The 19273-nt window shown below is 43.4% G+C and overlaps 1 protein-coding gene across 2 annotated transcripts in view; it reads right to left on the bottom strand.

Annotated features, from left to right (window-relative positions):
* MEGF11 (multiple EGF like domains 11) overlaps positions 1 to 19273 on the bottom strand; it is a 610695-nt gene that overhangs the window by 491714 nt on the left and 99708 nt on the right. For both annotated transcript variants that reach the window (XM_030189787.1, XM_030189786.1), the window contains exon 5: positions 5042 to 5134. In XM_030189787.1, the coding sequence (XP_030045647.1) occupies positions 5042 to 5134 (93 nt within the window). The remainder of the gene's footprint in view (positions 1 to 5041; positions 5135 to 19273) is intronic.

Below are 19273 nucleotides of genomic sequence, written 5' to 3' on the forward strand. Positions count from 1 at the left end.
TTACAGGTTCAATTTTATAACAGTTGCCCAAATTTGGGAGCTAAAATGAAAGACAATGAGCACAAATTCTACAACGGCATCTGGGCACTCAAATTTTGTTACTGAATAGCGCTTAAGTGGGCATTCACACGCCAACATTTGGTGTTGTCACTTGCACATTGTAAAAGGCGGGCATGAATGTTAATGCGTAAATCTGATCATATAGGCTGCCCACCCACGCCCCACCCATGCTCACACCCCCCTTGCAGTTGTGAACTACGAGGGTTGAACACCAAGGGGCCCTTTTACAAAGGCGCGGTAGGGCTATCGTGCAGGTAGCAAATGGCAAAACAGCACTACCGCGTGGAACAGTATGGCGCTCTCTGTTCGTCATGCAGCATTTCCTGCGCCAGAAAATATTTTTCTACTTTCTACCATGGTGGGGTGGGGAGTAGGCAAGCCCGGCGGTAACTGGCCATCGGCGCTCGCTATCCAATTACCACTGAGTCGGTGCGTTAGCCCTTACTGCCTACTAAATAGGAAGCGGTAAGGGCTCAGGCGGTAAATTATCGCACGCCAATATTTTTATTAGCGCATGGCCACTGACGATTACCGTTTAAAATAATGGAAATTCCTGCTGCGGTAAAAGTGGCCTTGGTGTGCGGCAATTTTCACGTGCTCACATTACCGCAGGCCACTTGTAAAATGCTGCTTAGCGCCCAACTGGCATGTACATACATACCTGAAAGTTATTATTCGTGTGTGAAACGCAAGTGCACCAAGGACGCTTACATTAAGGGCCCTGTTTACTAAGGTGCATTAGTGTTTTTAGCACGCTTACACTTCGCATGTGCGCTAACCATGTAGGTGCCTATAGGGATATTGTAGGCGCGTACATGGTTAACATGCCTATAACACTGCTCAGTAAACAGTACCCTAAGACACTAAGATGACAGAATTAGGGGGATGTAGGGTGTATGTGCATAATTTTATAGACACTTAGAAGAGGTCACTTCTGAATGTAAAATGCTGTTTTACCTGTAGAAATACCTCTTAAGTTTACCCCAAACTGGTCTTTCATCATTACGCATAGTCTAGCAAAATGGGAAAAAAAATACCAGATACAGTACAGATTTCTGTTGGGTAGTTACAGTAATGTTAAATAATTCAGATTATGTTTGAAACTAATGACTGCTACATTAATTATGTATTCTTTTTATGGCAGAGAATAACTGTGTATGTAACTGATCAGTTTTCAGGCAGGAACAAGCAGGAAAAGATTCATGTCTTAATTTTTATTCCTTGCAGAAATAAAGCTTTAATCATGAAGTATTTTTATTTCCAGCAAACCGAATTAGGGTCAATTTCAAACAGCTGCTGAGTGGCAAAGATAACCAGCTAACTTTTAGCCAGCCCATGTATGACAGGCTAGTTTTAAGACATCTATTTGGCTGTTTGCTGCCCCAAGAATATCCCCAGCACTGCCCTTGTTTACACAGCTAAGTGTGAGCAGCTTGTGTATTTAGACACTTAAATATAGCCAGTTGGAGGCTTCACTGGTCTACTCCCAAAGTTAGCTGGATAAATCTTTTGAAAATCAACCCCATCATGTATTTATTACAAATAATCAAAAGTAAACAGATTTCCCCCAATTCTAACCTGTTCTCCCCCTGCCCCCATCAATTTCAACTGTAACATGACTGAAATGTTTTTCTCAGCTGACGAAGTCTTAAAACACATTTGGTTAAACAAGCACAATGCTGAATGCAGGATTAACAAACTGCTGCTTTGCCTGAGATCCAAGATTGCTGGAGGCCCTGTGTCACGAATTAACACTCACTGCCTGCTACCCTGGTAGAAAACAGAAGCAGACCCTCTGCTGACAGGATACACAAAGCTCATTTAGATCCCACAGAGAGACAGGTGGGAAATGCTGAACTGTGAGTGAGTGCTCTCTGCTGGGCACATTCACTGGCATAACTAGGGTGAGTTACTCGCAAACAAAACAAAAACGACCAGTAAACTCTATGCTTCTATTCAAAAGGCTTTCTTGGGCGACTCGAAATGAGGTATGGATATTACCCGGCACGGAGTACCTGAGTCTAAATCAGTCCACAGAAGCCAGCCTTTAAGAAAGGGCTGACCACCGCAGGCTGAATATTGACTGGTAACTGATTTTTGAAATGAGTAACAAAGCCAAATCTACATGAATTACTCAGCTGTTCAGCACCACAGTGTGGACAGCTCCAAAAAAAAAAAAATCCAATCTACCTGTGCAGATCAAAATGAGCCCGTTTCTAATGTTAGAAACTCACTAAAAAAGAAAATCTGATAACGGAAACTGCCAAGGGTTTACCATTACCAGAGAATCTTAGGAGAGACCCATCTATAAGCTATCTTCCTCAGACAAATTACACATGAAAAGTCAATTTCAGCAGCTCTAAACTTGGGTTATCTCCAGCACTGAACACAGTAAACCAAGAGAAAAACAACAGTCTAGAAACATATTTCTGGTGGTTTTTTTAAATACCTGTATGTTTGTTATGGTAGCCAGATTAATGTGTAAACACCATGAGACATTGTTATTCGCTCCTTTAAAATAATCTAATCATCAAAAACATTGTGCATTTTCTTCAGTAAATTGCCAGAATGCTGCGATATGCATGTTAAAAAAATAACAGAGAAAATGAAGGTAACCAAGTATTCACAAAGCCTCTGCTGATTTTAGGAACAAACTGTGGAGACGTCTGTTGCAATCTCTGGCAAGAGCATGTTTATTGTGCTTTAAATGATGTAAATTGTTTGGAGCCCCGGTGGGAGAGGTGGTCTATGAACGTGAGAATAGATATATAAGCACAAAAAATGAAATACACCACTTTGCAAAGGCAAACAATGTTTGGCTATTCCTCCCCATTAAGAGGTGCTTTGATTTAAGTACTAGGAAAGTGTCTGTAAAAGGAGACACCTATTTACCTGTATCACATATTAACACCTATGTTCAAGGCCATGAAGATGCGGTAAATACTCGAGCCTAGATTACAAAAGACTGCAAGTAGATTAATTACATCTCATCCAAGTTCTGCCCATGTGGAAGTCCATAGCATCTAGATGCAGACTTACAGAATACTGCTTAGATGAAAACTAATCATTTACATATGTATATGTTCACATGCATGTAACATAAAACTAGAATACCGGTGTTTACGCATGTTCTTACTGCCTAAACCTTGGTGACTCCTTACAGAATTTCCCCTTACAGCAGACATCTTCAGCTAGAAAAGACATAAGAACATAACAGCAGCCCTACTGGGTCAGAATGATGGTCCATTCAGCCCAGTACCCTGCTTCCAACAGTGGCCAATTCAGGTCAAAAGTACCTGGCAGAACCCCAAAGTGTAAAGATTCTAGAATCCCAAAGAGTAACAAGATTCTGGAACCCCAAAAATTAGGAAGATTCCACGCTACCGATCACAGGGAAAGCAGAGGCTTCCCCCCTTGTCTATCTCAACAGCCAACTATGGTCTTTTCCTTCAGGAACTTGTCCAAAGCTTTTTTTAAACCCAGACATGCTAACTGCTGTTACCACATCCTCCAGCAAAGAGTTCCAGATTTCCCTATGAGGAAAGGCTGAAGCGGCTAGGGCTCTTCAGCTTGGAAAAAAGACAGCTGAGGGGAGATGTGATAGAGGTCTATAAAATACTGAGTGGAGTGGAACGGGTAGGCGTGAATCGCATATTTACTTTTTCCAAAAATACTAAGACTAGGGGGCACACAATGAGATACAAAGTAGTAAATTTAAAACAATCAGAGAAAACGTTTCTTCACTCGACGTGTAATTAAACTCTGGAATTTGTTGCCAGAGAATGTAGTAAGAGCAGTTAGCTTAGCGGGGTTTAAAAAAAGGTTTGGATGGCTTCCCAAATGAAAAGTCCACAGACCATTATTAAAATGGACTTGGGGAAAATCCACTACTTATTTCTAGGATAAGCAGCACAAAATATATTATACTTTTTTGGGATCTTACCAGGTACTTGTGACCTGGATTGACCACTGTTGAAAACAGGATGCTGGGTTTGATGGATCTTCGGTCTGTCCCAGTATGGCAATACTTATGTACTTATGTTAACTATTCTTTGAGTGAAAAAATATTTGTTTTTATGTTTTATGTTTCTATCATTTTTATTCAAAACTTAAGAAGAAAAGTTAACATCATCATGTATGAACGTCTGATATTTTCTCCCCATGTGGCTAAACTAACACATAGTACTTCTACCCCAACAAATAGAACTTAACCTTCCCTCCCCTTCCCCTCCCCCCCCCCCCTTTTTCCCTTGCTATGGCATCAAATGAACATAACGCAGGGTACAGGGCAATATCTAGAAGTTTAACAGTCTACTCCCGGCAGTTGGAGTCAGAGTATTCCAAAAGGGAGTCCAAGTGAGTTGGAAACGCACTCCACCCTCTCTACCCACAGTAACTTTATCATATGCACACGCCACTGCGATACTGTGTAGGGTAGTTGTACGTAAGCCATTCTGAGAGTATTGCTTGTTTAGCCACTACAATAGCTTTGCGTACAAAAGCGGTAAATCCTGATGGGACAGGGTGTATGAGAACAAATATTTGTTTTAATTGTATTTCCAAGTAATTTCATTGAGTGTCCCCTGGTCTTTGTACTTTTTGAAAGAGTACAAAATCGATTCACTTTCACCCATTCTACACCACTCAGGATTTTATAGACCTCAATCATATCCCCCCTCAATCATCCCTCTTCCAAGCTGACGAGCCCTAACCACTTTGGCCTTTCCTCATATGAGAGGGGTTCAAAAACCTATTTTAGACATTGCTATCACATTATAATGTCAACTTTGGTGGAACCCTACATCCTGCTTCCCTACCAGCACCACGGAAACAGGAGGTGACAAGTTCTGCTGGAAGACAGGAACAGCACTTTGAAAAGTAATTTTAATTACACAGAACCTGAAGATGACTGGTTTCTTCAACCCACTAAACTCATTTTTTCTTTACTACGTTACAGTCGTTAGGTAAAGTCACTACTCACCACTGGAGCAGTCGGTTCCTCCCCAGCCAGGCTCACAGAGGCAGGTATCGGGAGACACACAACTTCCATGAACACACTCCTCTGTACAGAGAGCTGTCAGAAAACAACAGAAAAATCATCAGACACAGCTCGCTGCAAAGTGCTGGAAATCCTTGTCTGCCCCCCCCACAAACAAAAGACTGTGAAGTCCATAGAGGATACATTCAATGAAAGTCAACTTGCAAAGGGAAAACCAGAAGAGGGTGTAAATTAGGAGAACTGCCCTGGGCCTCAATAACCACACAGCGTCCCAAGCCTGCATGAAACTGGAGGAGTCATAGCCTGCTGGTGATCTCTGGTGCCCCTTCCCAAATCTCCACCAGGAACACTGGCCCAGGGGAAACCAGTGCTTTAATTGTGGAAAGGGGCTGGTACCTGGGTAAGATTAACACTGAGCGGAGAACATTCCCGGGACAGGGTTAAGGAGGAATTGAATTTACAGACATACTTTTCAAAATTCAACTATATGCAGATAAATTAATCCTGAAAGTGTGGGCAGGTGTAAAGCAAGTCTGCAATTTTCCAAAGGATGCCTTCTCTTGTTTCCACTTTTAAAATCTGGCAAATTCCACACAAAAGTATGGGTGTATTTTTACAAAAATGCATTAAATCTGGGCTTAACATGTTTTTGTTTGTTTGTTTGTTTTTTTAATTTGCAGAAGTCTTTATTGAAAATTGAGAGATATAACAAAGGCACGTAAATTACAGCCAATACCATCTGCAAATACAACTGTAAATCCATACAACGTCAAACTGGCTCTCAACAAAAATCAACAGCTAAGAAATCTCCCAAGACGAAGACAATCGCGCACAAAATACTCCTAGGATTTTTGAACAAGAGTTTACAGATTCCCACTCCCACACCCCACCTGGAAACCAAACAAAACTTAGGGGAAAATAATAAAAATAATTAGTTATATCTTAAGATGGTTTAACGTGGGAGTTTCCTGCATTCTGAGCCCAGATTTAATGCATCAGTATTTATGGCTTTTTCAATTTCTCCATTTGCACGCGGGACTTGCAAAACAACTTAACCAGGGAGTACATGGTGCCTTTTATTTAGGAGGCGCTAAGTTCTCCCATGTTAAGGGCCTCTTTTACTGAACCGCGCTAGTGATTCCCGGCGCAGCAAATGAGAGGAAGCCCACAGGAATTGAAAGGGCTTCCTCTCATTTGCCGTATGGTTTAGTAAAAGAAGCCCTAAGTCTGTGTTATCCAGCCTCCCTCCCAAAAATAAAAAAAATAAATAATGCATGATTAAAGCGCGCTAAGTGGCCAATTACCGCAAATCGCTTTCATGTATTTTGTGCTAAAACTTTTTCACACCCTTGCTAACGAGCACTGCAGAATAATATTAAAAACATAAACAGTTGCCAATTGGTTCATTGCTGTTACTGTCCATCCTCCTATCTACGTGATCCGCATTGAACCTTTTCGTATCTGTGCGGAATATAAGAACCGTTGCTAGGCTATGCTAAGTTTAGGACCTCATGTTCAGCAATTGAACTTTCACAGATAGTGCAGTTGAAAATGCACTTAAAAGTATCCCAATAACCTATCTTTAACTGGTGGCTGCTCCACTGAACATCGACTTCAGGCTTGGATTATTATGAGACTTATTTACACTGAAAAGATATAATCCTCCCAACATTCAGAAGCATTTAATTGTCCAGGTGCCAATCCTACATAAGTACAAAAGTATTGCCATACCAGGAAATACCAAAGGTCCATCGAGCCCAGCATCCTGTTTCCAACAGTGGCCAATCGAGGTCACAGATACCCGCAAGATCCCAAAAATGTACAAAACATTTTATACTGCTTACCCCAGAAATAGTGGATTTTCCCCAAGTCCATTTAATAATGGTCTATGGACTTTTCCTTTAGGAAGCCATCCAAACTTTTAAAACTCCGCTAAGCTAACCGCCTTTACCACATTCTCCGGCAACGAATTCCAGAGTTTAATTACACGTTGAGTGAAGAAACATTTTCTCCGATTCATTTTAAATTTACTACTTTGAAACGAATTGGAGAAAATGTTTCTTCACTCAACATGTAATTAAACTCTGGAATTGGTTGCCAGAGAATGTGGTAAAGGCGGTTAGCTTAGCAGAGTTTAAAAAAGGTTTGGACAGCTTCCTAAAGGAAAAGTCCATAGACCATTATTAAATAGACTTGGGGAAAATCCACTATTTCTGGGATAAGCAGCATAAAATGTTTTGTACTTTTTGGGGATCTTGTCAAGTATTTGTGACCTGGATTGGCCACTGTTGGAAACAGGATGCTGGGCTCAATGGACCTTTGGTCTTTCTCAGTATGGCAATACCTGCTACCCGCCAATTTTTGGTGCATTGCTGGCCAAGTTTGGCAGCCAAATTTGGCCATGTCAATACCTGGAATATCTTTGGCTCATTCCAACTTAAACGGCCAGAACTGAATATCGGCTTGGACAGTTTAAGTTGAAACCAGACAAAAAATAAACCAGATATTCAATACTGGTCACCGGAAACTGCCCGGCATTGAATATCCAGGCTCAGCCCTGACCGCTACCTCCCACTGTGCTAGGACTACTGTTCAGATGCATCAGTGGTCACTAACCCCCTCCCACCCCCCAATAATGTGATGAAAAACATTACTTGCCAGCTCCGTGGCACCCTCAGATGTTATACTCAGGTCCATCAGAATAGCATTCAGGTCCCTGGAGTAGTTTTGTGGGGGGGGGGGGGGTTCAGTGCACTGCAGACAGGTGGACCCAGGTTCCTACCTCCCCCTACCTGTTACACTTGTGGAGGAAACTGTGATCCCTCCAAAGCTCCCCAGAAACCCACTGTACCCACATACAGGTGCCTCCTTCACCCATAAGGGTTATGGTAGTGGTGTACAGTTGGGGGTAGTGGGTTTTGGGGGGCTCAGCAGACAAGATATGGGAGCAATGGTGAGATGTGTACCTGGGAGCGTTTTTGAAGTCCACTGCAGTGCCCCCTAGGGTGCCCTATTGCATTCCTGGGATGTCTAGGGCATAGGAGCCAACTTTTCAAAATTATTGGGGGTGCTAAGCCCAATGGAAATAACCCCTCCTTGGACACATACAAGGAATTTTCTCAATATTGGGGGTGCTCAAGCACCCACAGCACCCACAGAGTCGGGTCCTATGGGGCCCAGTCTACTAAAAATGCTGGCTCCTCCTACTGTACATCCCAATGGCTTGATTTGGTGCGTTTTGCACTTCGACCGGTTGTTTTTTTGTTGTTGTTGTTGTTGTTGTTGAAAATGGACCAAAAAACAAAACGGCCAAATCACAAAACCTTGTTCAAAACAGTATTTAAAAAAAAAAAAATTAGACGTTTTTCTTTTTTGAGAATGACCTTCTTTCCAATTCAGATTTTGGACGTTTTTTGTAAAACATCCAAAGTCAGATTAAACATCATATTGAAAATGTCCCCCCATGTTACTTATTGTTCCTCTATGAAGCTTTAAAGAAGCCTCTTCTGGCTCTTTTACGCCTTTCCTTCTTTTGCCCCTCCATTAACTGAATTTTTTATCTCATACACCAGTTATAAGTTCAGATCCTAAGACTTCCATTGGGAAGGTACTTCGTACTATAATCCTGCCCTGGTGGCTGGATATGCTGGATGAAATTATTTATTTATTTATTTATTTATTTGTTAAATTTGTATCCCACATTTCCCCACCTATTTGCAGGCTCAATGTGGCTTACATTATGCCGTAATGTTAGAAAAACCTGCTTCCCGCTAAAGAAGATGATGAATCCGAAGAAATAAATTGATAAAAGATGATGAGCAGATGGACCAGAAGGAGAGGGGCTTCCTACTGGCACCTCCTGCCTGCCCTTCTTTAAGCTTAATGAGTCCTTGGCTTAGAGGCAGAAAGCTGCAACAAAAGATCCTAGGGCTGCCAGCCAGAAAAAAATAAAACCTGCACAGTGGCCACACCTGGATCCCTGAAAATATATGCAAATTGATCCTCAATGCCTGCATTGTTAGAACATAAATTAGAGTGAGTATACTGAAGGCACAGCTAATGGAGACATCCCTGTGACAGGTACAGCCTGCACTGAGCTGAAAAGCTCAGGAAATCCCACAGCGGCACTGACAGACACCAATTTCCATTCTGTTCTGGAATCCCTATCAGCGGAGGTTGCTTTTCAGACAATTGTTTTGTCAGGTTCTAAGGAGGCAACTTATGAGTAATTATACACATAAATATACAGCCGTCAGTTCTGAAATGGGACACGTACAGTCAAGGAAACTCTATCTGATGGAACTGTAGCGATGAAAACTCAGATACAATCTGAGTGATTAGAAAACCGGTGTGACTTGAGAAGGTGATGCATGCGAGACAAGGAGGGAAAGAGAAATGGATTCTGACACTCTCCTGCTTCCTCCTGGCTAACTAATGTGTCAGAAAAAGTACCTGAGATGGTAGAGATTAAGGAATATGCAGAAGTATATTAATATTGTTGATTAATCCTGGAGAATGAGTTTACTTAAAGGTGGCTAGAGGTAAACAGGACCCTGTCTCCTTTTAGACAGGGACCTGAGGAGTGCTGCAAAAGAGTAAAGACCAACTGGTCCATCCAGTCTGCTTAGAGTTTTCTTTTTTTTCTGTGCTGGTAAAGAATTGGGGGAGGGGTGGACCTATCAGTTGAAAATGCCAAGGAAACACCAAAGGGCCCTTTTAAAAAACTGTATTAAGCACTAACGCATGCTTAACGTGGGAAAATAGGATTACCGCCAACTGGAACTTGTTGCCAGAGAATGTAATAAAAGCGGTTAGCTTAGCAGGGTTTATAAAAAGGTTTGGATTACTTCCTAAAGGACAAGTCCATAGACCATTATTAAAATGGACTTGGGTAAAATCCACTGCTTATTTCTCGAATAAGCAGCATGAAATGTAATGTACTGTTTTGGGATCTTGCCAGGTACTTGTGACCTGGATTAGCCACTGCTGGAAACAGGATGCTGGGCTTGATGGACCTTCGGTCTCTCCCAGTATGGCAATACTTATGTACTTATGCATTAAAGTGATTTGTGGTCATTTGCCCGTCAATGTGCTAATCGCAGGTTATTTATTTTTCCAGGAGGGGTGGGGAATGGGCAGGGAAGTAAAATCCAGCTAGTGCATTCTGATTAGCATGCGCTATCACCACACTGCGTGGGAGCTCCCATGCAGTGTTCTTTCTAAGCTGTGCACACACGGGTCAGAAAGGGTGCACACATGCCTAGCAACTGTGCATAAAATCTTTTCTGGCTTTCTTTATTGTGAACATAGGCTATACCACACGCACATCAAGTCAAGGCTGAAAACTTGCACACAAACCCTGGATTCTATAAAGGTCACCCAAATTGGGGAACGGATCCCTGATTGGTGCCCAAAATACTACTACTACTTATTATTTCTATAGCGCTACTAGACGTACGCAGCGCTGTTCACTTGAACATGAAGAGACAGTCCCTGATCGACAGAGCCTACAATCTAATTAGGACAGACAAACAGGACAAATAAGGGATAAGGGCAAAGAGTAGCAAGATTCCGTGTAGAATCCCAAAGAGTAGCAACATTCCGATCAGAATCCCAAAGAGTAGCAACATTCCGGAACCTCAAAGACTTCTACTACTACTTATCATTTCTATAGCGCTACTAGACGTATGCAGCGCTGTACACTTGAAGTTAGTTAATGGCCTCCAATGATGTAATTATTGGAACTATCAAGTACTTAATTATGATTTGGGTGCTGATCTGGCAATGCTGTAACAATGGGTGCCTAAACTGGATCATGTACAACTCAAAGGGGATGTGGCCATGGGGGAGGGGCATTCCCCAAAGATGCGCACAGTGTTACAGGATAGTGGGGGTCTATGTTCAATTTGTGTGCCAGGATTTACACCAGGTTTCAGCTGGCAAAAGTCCGCACGCCCAAAGTTGAGCGCCGAATTTGGCATTCAGTGCTATTCTACAAAGCTCTCTCTACGGAATAGTGTTGAGCACCAAATTTTATCAGCACTGAATTTTCAGTGCCATTTATAGAATCTGGCCCTAAAGTTCCTGAGTTTTATTATAACTTACTATCCCACCTAGGGGAAGTTCCTTCTAGGCAGTGTACAGTCTAAATTTTAAAAGGGACAAGTTAAACTATAGACTAGACAACACACAGCAGGCAAAGAGGGAAGAACTCCAATTCTGATAGGAAAGAGGGGGCCAAGACCGAGCTTATTGTCTTCCCTCCCAAACCCACTTCTCCTCTCCCTCCACTCTCTATCTCAGTTGATAACACCCTCATCGTTCCAGTCTCACCTGCCCGCAACCTCGGAGTCATCTTCGACTCCTCCCTCTCCTTCTCTGCACATATTCAGCAGATTGCCAAGACCTGTTGCTTCTTCCTCTACAACATTAGCAAAATTCGCCCTTTCCTCTCTGAGCACACCACCCGAACTCTCATCCACTCTCTCATTACCTCTCGCCTTGACTACTGCAACCTACTCCTCACTGGCCTCCCACTTTGCCATCTATCCCCCCTTCAGTCCGTTCAGAACTCTGCTGCACATCTTATCTTCTGCCTGGACCGATATACTCACATCTCCCTTCTCCTCAAGTCACTTCACTGGCTTCCGATCAGGTACAGCATACAGTTCAAGCTTCTCCTATTAACCTACAAATGCACTCGATCTGCAGCCCCTCCTTACCTCTCTACCCTCATCTCCCCTTAAGTTCTTACCCATAACCTCCGCTCTCAAGACAAATCCCTCCTCTCAGTACCCTTCTCCACCACTGCCAACTCCAGGCTCCGCCCTTTCTGCCTCGCCTCACCTCATGCCTGGAATAAACTCCCTGAGCCCATACGCCAGGCCCCCTCCCTGCCCATCTTCAAAGCCTTGCTCAAAGCCCACCTCTTCAATGTCGCCTTCGGCACCTAACCACCATACCTCTATTCAGGAAATCTAGACTGCCCCCACTTGACTCTTGACATTTCGCCCATTAGATTGTAAGCTCTTTTGAGCAGGGACTGTCCTTTTTTGTTAAACTGTACAGCGCTGCGTAACCCTAGTAGCGCTCTAGAAATGTTAAGTAGTAGTAAAATAATAAACAGAAGGTGTTCTGTATTCGTATCAAGAATCTCAGCATTCCGCCAAATTGCTGGTGGTACGGGAAACATAGGAGGGTCATGGAACATTGGAAAAGGCAACTCGAAAGAGAAAGGTTTTAAGATCAGATTTGAATGTATCTGTTCAGTTTGAAAATTAATTTTATTTATTTATTTATTACATTTGTACCCCGAACTTTCCCACACATGGCAGGCTCAATGCGGCTTACACAGTAACAATGAATATACAATTTGTAATGAGCGTAATAATCATGATTTGGAGATGAATTTGATAAGATCAGCCTCAACTAAGTTCCAATTATTAGGAGATTGATATAACATTAGAAGGTGTCTTGCACTTAACTGTGTTCTGTATGATCTGCAGGGTTTTTTTAAATATTGGGTCTTGATACCAAAAAACGAGCTCATTATTCAATTAAATTGCGCCGGTAATTTTTAGCGACTTTCATAGAATTAGAGGGATTAAGTACAAAGCCTGTGGAGTATATTATACGGTCTGTGCCAAAGCTGGTGGTTGGGAGGCGGGGTTGGTGGTTGGGAGGCGGGGATAGTGCTGGGCAGACTTATACGGTCTGTGCCAGAGCCGGTGGTTGGGAGGCGGGGTTGGTGGTTGGGAGGCGGGGATAGTGCTGGGCAGACTTATACGGTCTGTGCCAGAGCCGGTGGTGGGTGGCAGGGATAGTGCTGGGCAGACTTATACGGTCTGTGCCAGAGCTGGTGGTTGGGAGGCGGGGTTGGTGGTTGGGAGGCGGGGATAGTGCTGGGCAGACTTATACGGTCTGTGCCAGAGCCGGTGGTTGGGAGGCGGGGTTGGTGGTTGGGAGGCGGGGATAGTGCTGGGCAGACTTATACGGTCTGTGCCAGAGCCGGTGGTGGGTGGCAGGGATAGTGCTGGGCAGACTTATACGGTCTGTGCCAGAGCTGGTGGTTGGGAGGCGGGGTTGGTGGTTGGGAGGCGGGGATAGTGCTGGGCAGACTTATAGGGTCTGTGCACTGAAGAGAACAGTACAAATAAAAAAAGCACATATGAATTTATCTTCTTGGGCAGACTGGATGGACCGTGCAGGTCTTTTTCTGCCGTCATCTACTATGTTATGTTACTATGAGTAACTGTTGCTGATGTGTCCTGCATGTTACCACACCGGAATGCTTTTACTGCATGTTAAGTTTATTTGCCTACAGGACAAAATGCTACTTGATAGTATTTACATACAAGTGTGCAAAGACGCTGGACTAAAAAAATAAATAAAAAAAACAGCTTTAAGGGCCCCTTATCCGAAAATGAGAAAACATATCTGTTAATAGGTCCAGGCAAAGGAAATTGCGCTGATAGGTATTGCTTAAGACCTTATCTTTTCGAGGGAATCAGTTCCTCCATAGCTGAAATTCTCCATATCTTCTTTGTCCAGGAGAGAAATGTTGAAGGTTCAATTTAGCTACAGATTCCACCTGTCACCATTCCTGGCTGTTATTACGGTCTGCCTTGTTAGTTTAGTGCTTGGTGATAGGAAGCCCTGGCAGGCACTCAGCTTCTTATTCCGAAGCGGAAAGTGTGCACGCAGCCTTCAAGTGATTTCCACACCATGACTGTATCCATCAGTTACTTCATCATGGCTTAAATTCCTATTCACACTGGCATTTCGATTACATGCAAAAAATAATGTCTTTATCCTCAGACACCACAGTGAACGGTCACTTAGACATTAGTTTTCAAATTCTGCACTGCCGGATCAGGCACTCACCTGCTAAACATGAGACTGAACTGTATCTCAGCAGTACACAGACTGAGCTCCGAAGGACTAGAGGCTGTAGTACTAGCCAGCCCAATGCTATTATTGAACTTATTCACCATCTCTTTCCTAATAATTCCTAGTATCCTACTTGGGGTTTTTTTTTTTTTTGGCTGCTGCCACCGCACACCTGGCCTCCCACTTAGTCACCTCTCCCCTCTCCAGTCGGTTCAAAACTCTGCTGCCCGTCTCATCTTCCGCCAGGGTCGCTTTACTCATACTACCCCTCTCCTCAAGACCCTTCACTGTCTCCCTATCCGTTTTCGCATCCTGTTCAAACTTCTTCTACTAACCTATAAATGTATTCACTCTGCTGCTCCCCAGTATCTCTCCACACTCGTCCTTCCCTACACCCCTTCCCGTGCACTCCGCTCCATGGATAAATCCTTCTTATCTGTTCCCTTCTCCACTACTGCCAACTCCAGACTTCGCGCCTTCTGTCTCGCTGCACCCTACGCCTGGAATAAACTTCCTGAGCCCCTACGTCTTGCCCCATCCTTGGCCACCTTTAAATCTAGACTGAAAGCCCACCTCTTTAACATTGCTTTTGACTCGTAACCACTTGTAACCACTCGCCTCCACCTACCCTCCTCTCCTCCTTCCTGTACACATTAATTGATTTGATTACTTTATTTTTTGTCTATTAGATTGTAAGCTCTTTGAGCAGGGACTGTCTTTCTTCTATGTTTGTGCAGCGCTGCGTATGCCTTGTAGCGCTATAGAAATGCTAAATAGTAGTAGTAGTAGAAGATTTCAGCATATGGTTTACAATGACACCGAGGTGGACCCTAGCATCAGAGAACTATGATTCGGATTATTCTTTTCAACGTGCATCACTTTGCATTTGTCCACGTTAAATTTCATCTTTATTTATTTATTGCACTTGTATCCCACATTTTCCCACCTATTTGCAGGCTCAATGTGGCTTACAAAGCTCTGTTATGGCATCGCCGTAACAGGGAAAAGAATACAGTTGGTGTTACAAAGAGATAAAAGAAAACAAGAGGATCTGGTCAGGCATTTGTAGAGTGGGACATTCTGAATAAAGGAGTTCAGGTGTTGTGTTTAGGTGTTGGGTTCTCGTTAATTATGGGTTTTCGTGGTAGGCCTTGTTAAAGAGCTTTGCGGAAGCTGTTTAGTTCGTTGATCGCTTTCAAGTGAGTTGGTAGTGCATTCCACATCTGCGTACTCATGTAGGAAAAGCTGGTCGCATGTGTTAGTTTGTATTTTAAACCTTTACAGCTGGGGAAGTGTAGGTTGAGAAAGGTGCGGGAAGATCATTTAGCATTTCTGGGGGGGTAGGTCTACGAGGTCTAGCATGTAGGTCGGGGCATCTCCATAGATGATTTTATGAACAATCGTGCAGATCTTGAACGTGGTGCGTTCTTTCAGTGGGAGCCAGTGTAATTTCTTTCTTAGGGGTTTTGCACTTTCACATTTTGTTTTTTCCAAATATGAGTCTGGCTGCGGTGTTCTGGGCCGTTTGGAGTTTCTTGATGGCCTGTTCTTTACAACCAGCGTAGAGTGCATTGCAATAATCCAGGTGACTTAATACCAATGACTGCACCAGGTTGCGAAAGATGGCCCTTGGGAAGAAAGGTTTTACTCTTTGGAGTTTCCACATAGAATGGAACATTTTCTTAGTTATATTCTTCACGTGGTTATCAAGTGTGAGATTTCGATCAATGGTGACTCCCAGAATTTTCAGATTGTTTGAGACCGGGAGGAAAAAGTTAGGGGTGGTGGTGAATTTGCTTGTGTTGTGTTGTGTTGTGAGGTGAGTATAAGACATTGTGTTTTTTCTGCATTGAGTTTTAGCTGAAATGCATCCGCTCAGGAGTGCATTATTTGGAAGCTCTGGTTGATTTCGTTGGTGATTTCCTTTAGGTCTTGTTTGAACGGTATGTAGATCATGATATCATCTGCATATATGTATGGGTTAAGGTTTTGATTGTCTAACAGCTTGGCTAATGGTATCATCATTAGGTTAAAGAGGGTTGGTGAGAGGGGGGATCCTTGGGGAACTCTGCATACAAGTACCCATGGGGCTGATACCACCACGTTAGTTGTTACCTGGTATGATCGTGTTGTCAGGAATCCTCTAAACCAGTTAAGAACATTACCTTCCACTCCAAAGTATTCCAGGATATGTAGTAATATTTCATGGTTGACCATGTCGAAGGCACTGGACATGTCAAATTGTAGGAGAAGTATGTTACTGCCAGTTGCAATTGTTCGTTTAAATGTATTCATTAGGGTTATTAGTACTGTTTCTGTGCTGTGGTTCGATCGAAATCCTGATTGAGATTCGTGCAAGATTGAGTATTTATTTAGGTGGTTGGTGAGTTGTTTCGTCACTACTCCTTCCATAAGTTTGGTTGTTAGCGGGATAGATGCTACTGGGCGCTAGTTGGTTAAGTCGCTTGTACTTTTCTTTGCGTCTTTAGGTAGCGGAGTAAGTAAAATATTTCCTTTATCCTTTGGGAAGAGACCATTTGGATGCTCAGTCTTCCAATTTCCTAAGGTCCTCCTACAATTTTGCACAGTCCATATGTGTTTTAACAAGGCTGAATAGTTTTGTGTCATCTGCAAATTTAATCACCTCACTTGTTCTGATTTCCAGATCATTTATATATATATGTTAAATAGCACCAGACCCAGTACAGATTCCTGCAGCACTCCACTATTCACCTTCCTCCATTAAGAAAAATGGCCATTTAACCCTACCCTGTTTTCTGTCCAATAACCAATTCCTAATCCACAACAGAACATTGCCTCCTATCCCATGTTTCTTTAATTTTCTCAGGAGTCTCTCATGAGAAACTTTGTCAAAAGCTTTCCAAAAATCTAGATACACTACATCAACTGTGGCTCACCTTTACCCACATGTTTATTCATGCCTTCAAAGAAATGAAGCAATTTGGTGAGGCAAAACTTCCCTTGGCTGAATCCATTCTAACACTGTCCCATTAAACCATGTTCCATAATTTTATTCTTTACAATAGTTTCCACTATATAGTCTAGCACTGAAGTCAGGCTTACTGGTCTGTAATTTCCCAGATCACCCCTGGAACCCTTTTTAAAAATCAACATTACATTGGCCACCCTCCAATTTTCAAGTACTATAGACGATTTTAATGACAGATTACAAATCACTAATAGCAGATCAGCAATTTTACATTTGAGTTCTTTCAGTAACCTGGGGTGTATGCCATGTAGTCCTGGTGATTTACTACTCTTTAATTTGTTGATTTGGCTCAGTAAGTCTTCCAGGTTCACCAAGGAGGTCTTGGGAAGGGGCTGGGGAGTTAGAGAAGGGCTTGTAGACCTAAGCAAGTTAGATTAGAGATAAGAAGGGGGAGCTAGTAGGGGTAGATGGGGGAAAAGGGAGACAGGTAACCAGAGAGGAAGTCCAGGAGGCGGAGAAAGGAGGTGACCACTGGAAACAGTAAGGGTGGCATTTTCAAAGGGCAATCGCCATTGTGCATGCTGCTCCAACGGCTCACCCACCCCACCCGCCCCATTTCAAAGAAGTAGGGTTTTGTCGAAGCATTCACCAGGTGGTGGATCCTAGCCTGATAGAGTATGCAGTAGTATGTCTCAAACCAAATCAAGGTCGAATGTCAAGTGGCTGTTGTCCCATGTTAGCAGTGGCATGGACAAAGTATAAGGCCAGAGGCAGTTCCCATCTCGTATGGAAGGGGGCCAGTGCCCAAGTAACAGATGATCAGCAGTGCTTACCTCGGACAGAATGTGGAGGCTGAAGGCTGCAAAAAAGAGTCAACGGTTGAGTAGGGGAAGATGCTTTTATGGCAATCCCTTGATCAAAGCTGTGATGTTAGCACCTAGGCATGTCTACGGTATATGCCCCAGGCAGAGCAGAAAACCTACATCGTGACTAAGGCAGACGTAGAGGGATCTGTGTGACTCAAAAGGCTGGGCCCCTTACCCTAAATGCTCTAGATAGAAAATCGAGTCATATATTTGATCATTACACAAATGATATTGCTCGCTACTGTGAACGTATTTACATATATAAGTTGTAGAATGCTGTGGCCATAATAAATTCCACTCTTTTCTCGGATAACTTCTCAAGTGTTGATACATCTTGTTGGCATGAAAGAAGAGTGCCAAGGTGCTGCCTGCCCATAAGTACATAAGCACTGCCACGCTGGGAAAAGACCAAAGGTCCATCAAGCCCAGCACTCTGTCCCTGACAGTGGCCAATCCAGGCCCCAAGAACCTGGCAAAAACCCCAAATTTAATAATGATCAATGGACGTTTCCTTCAGCAATCTGTCCAGACCCCCTTTAAACTCAGCATGGCCAGTTGCCGCCACTACCTTCTCAGAGCTCTTGAGAATGTCAACGCTGAAAGAGCTGCAGGATTTTGATCTGTGCTGGACTGTTGGTGGGGAACCTCTGTGAGCACCAGAAAGGCAATGCTAGAGGCAATATGATTTTGTTTTGTTGTTGCACAGTGCTTGTGGTGTTCTGTACTGAAAAGCTGCTCACAGACGTCTTTGGAGTCTGGCAGAGCAGTGAGCGAGACTCTTTTGGCCACCGCATGGAGGAAGGAGGCAGCATCTATGAAGACAAAGAGCTCGATATTCAGTCGGCGGAGATCAGCATTTTGCTGACCGCAGCCACTGTTATCCCCGGAAATTCAAAGGCAGGCCGTGTCTGGGCTCTGGCACTGAATTTCCAGGTATACGGAGATGGCAAAAAAACATAGCCAGTTAAGTGAGTCATTCAGGACTTAACCAGCTACGGCAAACCGCATAGGACATTTTGGTTGTGTGGTTTCCTTGGCCGGTTCTACGCTGAAAATTGGCTCTCCCCCTGGAACGCCCTCAAAATAGCTGGTTTTCAGTTGTGCCCTAACCAGTTAAATGCAGCTGAATATGTCCGGTTACCCCTGAAAAATTGATTTAACCATCCAGGAGACATTTCTGGCTAGTTAAATCACTTTGAATATTGACCCCAACATGTTAGACTTCGCATAGTTAGCGGATGTCTCAGTTCAGGACTTCTTTATCTTCTACAGCTGTTTACTAGTCTCCAATGTTCCTAAACCGGATAGATGGTTTTGTTTTGTTACATTTGTACCCCGCGCTTTCCCACTCATGGCAGGCTCAATGCGGCAGGCAATGGAGGGTTAAGTGACTTGCCCAGAGTCACAAGGAGCTGCCTGTGCCGGGAATCGAACTCAGTTCCTCAGGACCAAAGTTCACCACCCTAACCACTAGGCCACTCCTCCACTGTTGCTACTATTTGAGATTCT

This window comes from Microcaecilia unicolor, chromosome 1 (genome assembly GCF_901765095.1).
Source record: "Microcaecilia unicolor chromosome 1, aMicUni1.1, whole genome shotgun sequence".
NCBI lineage: Eukaryota > Metazoa > Chordata > Amphibia > Gymnophiona > Siphonopidae > Microcaecilia > Microcaecilia unicolor.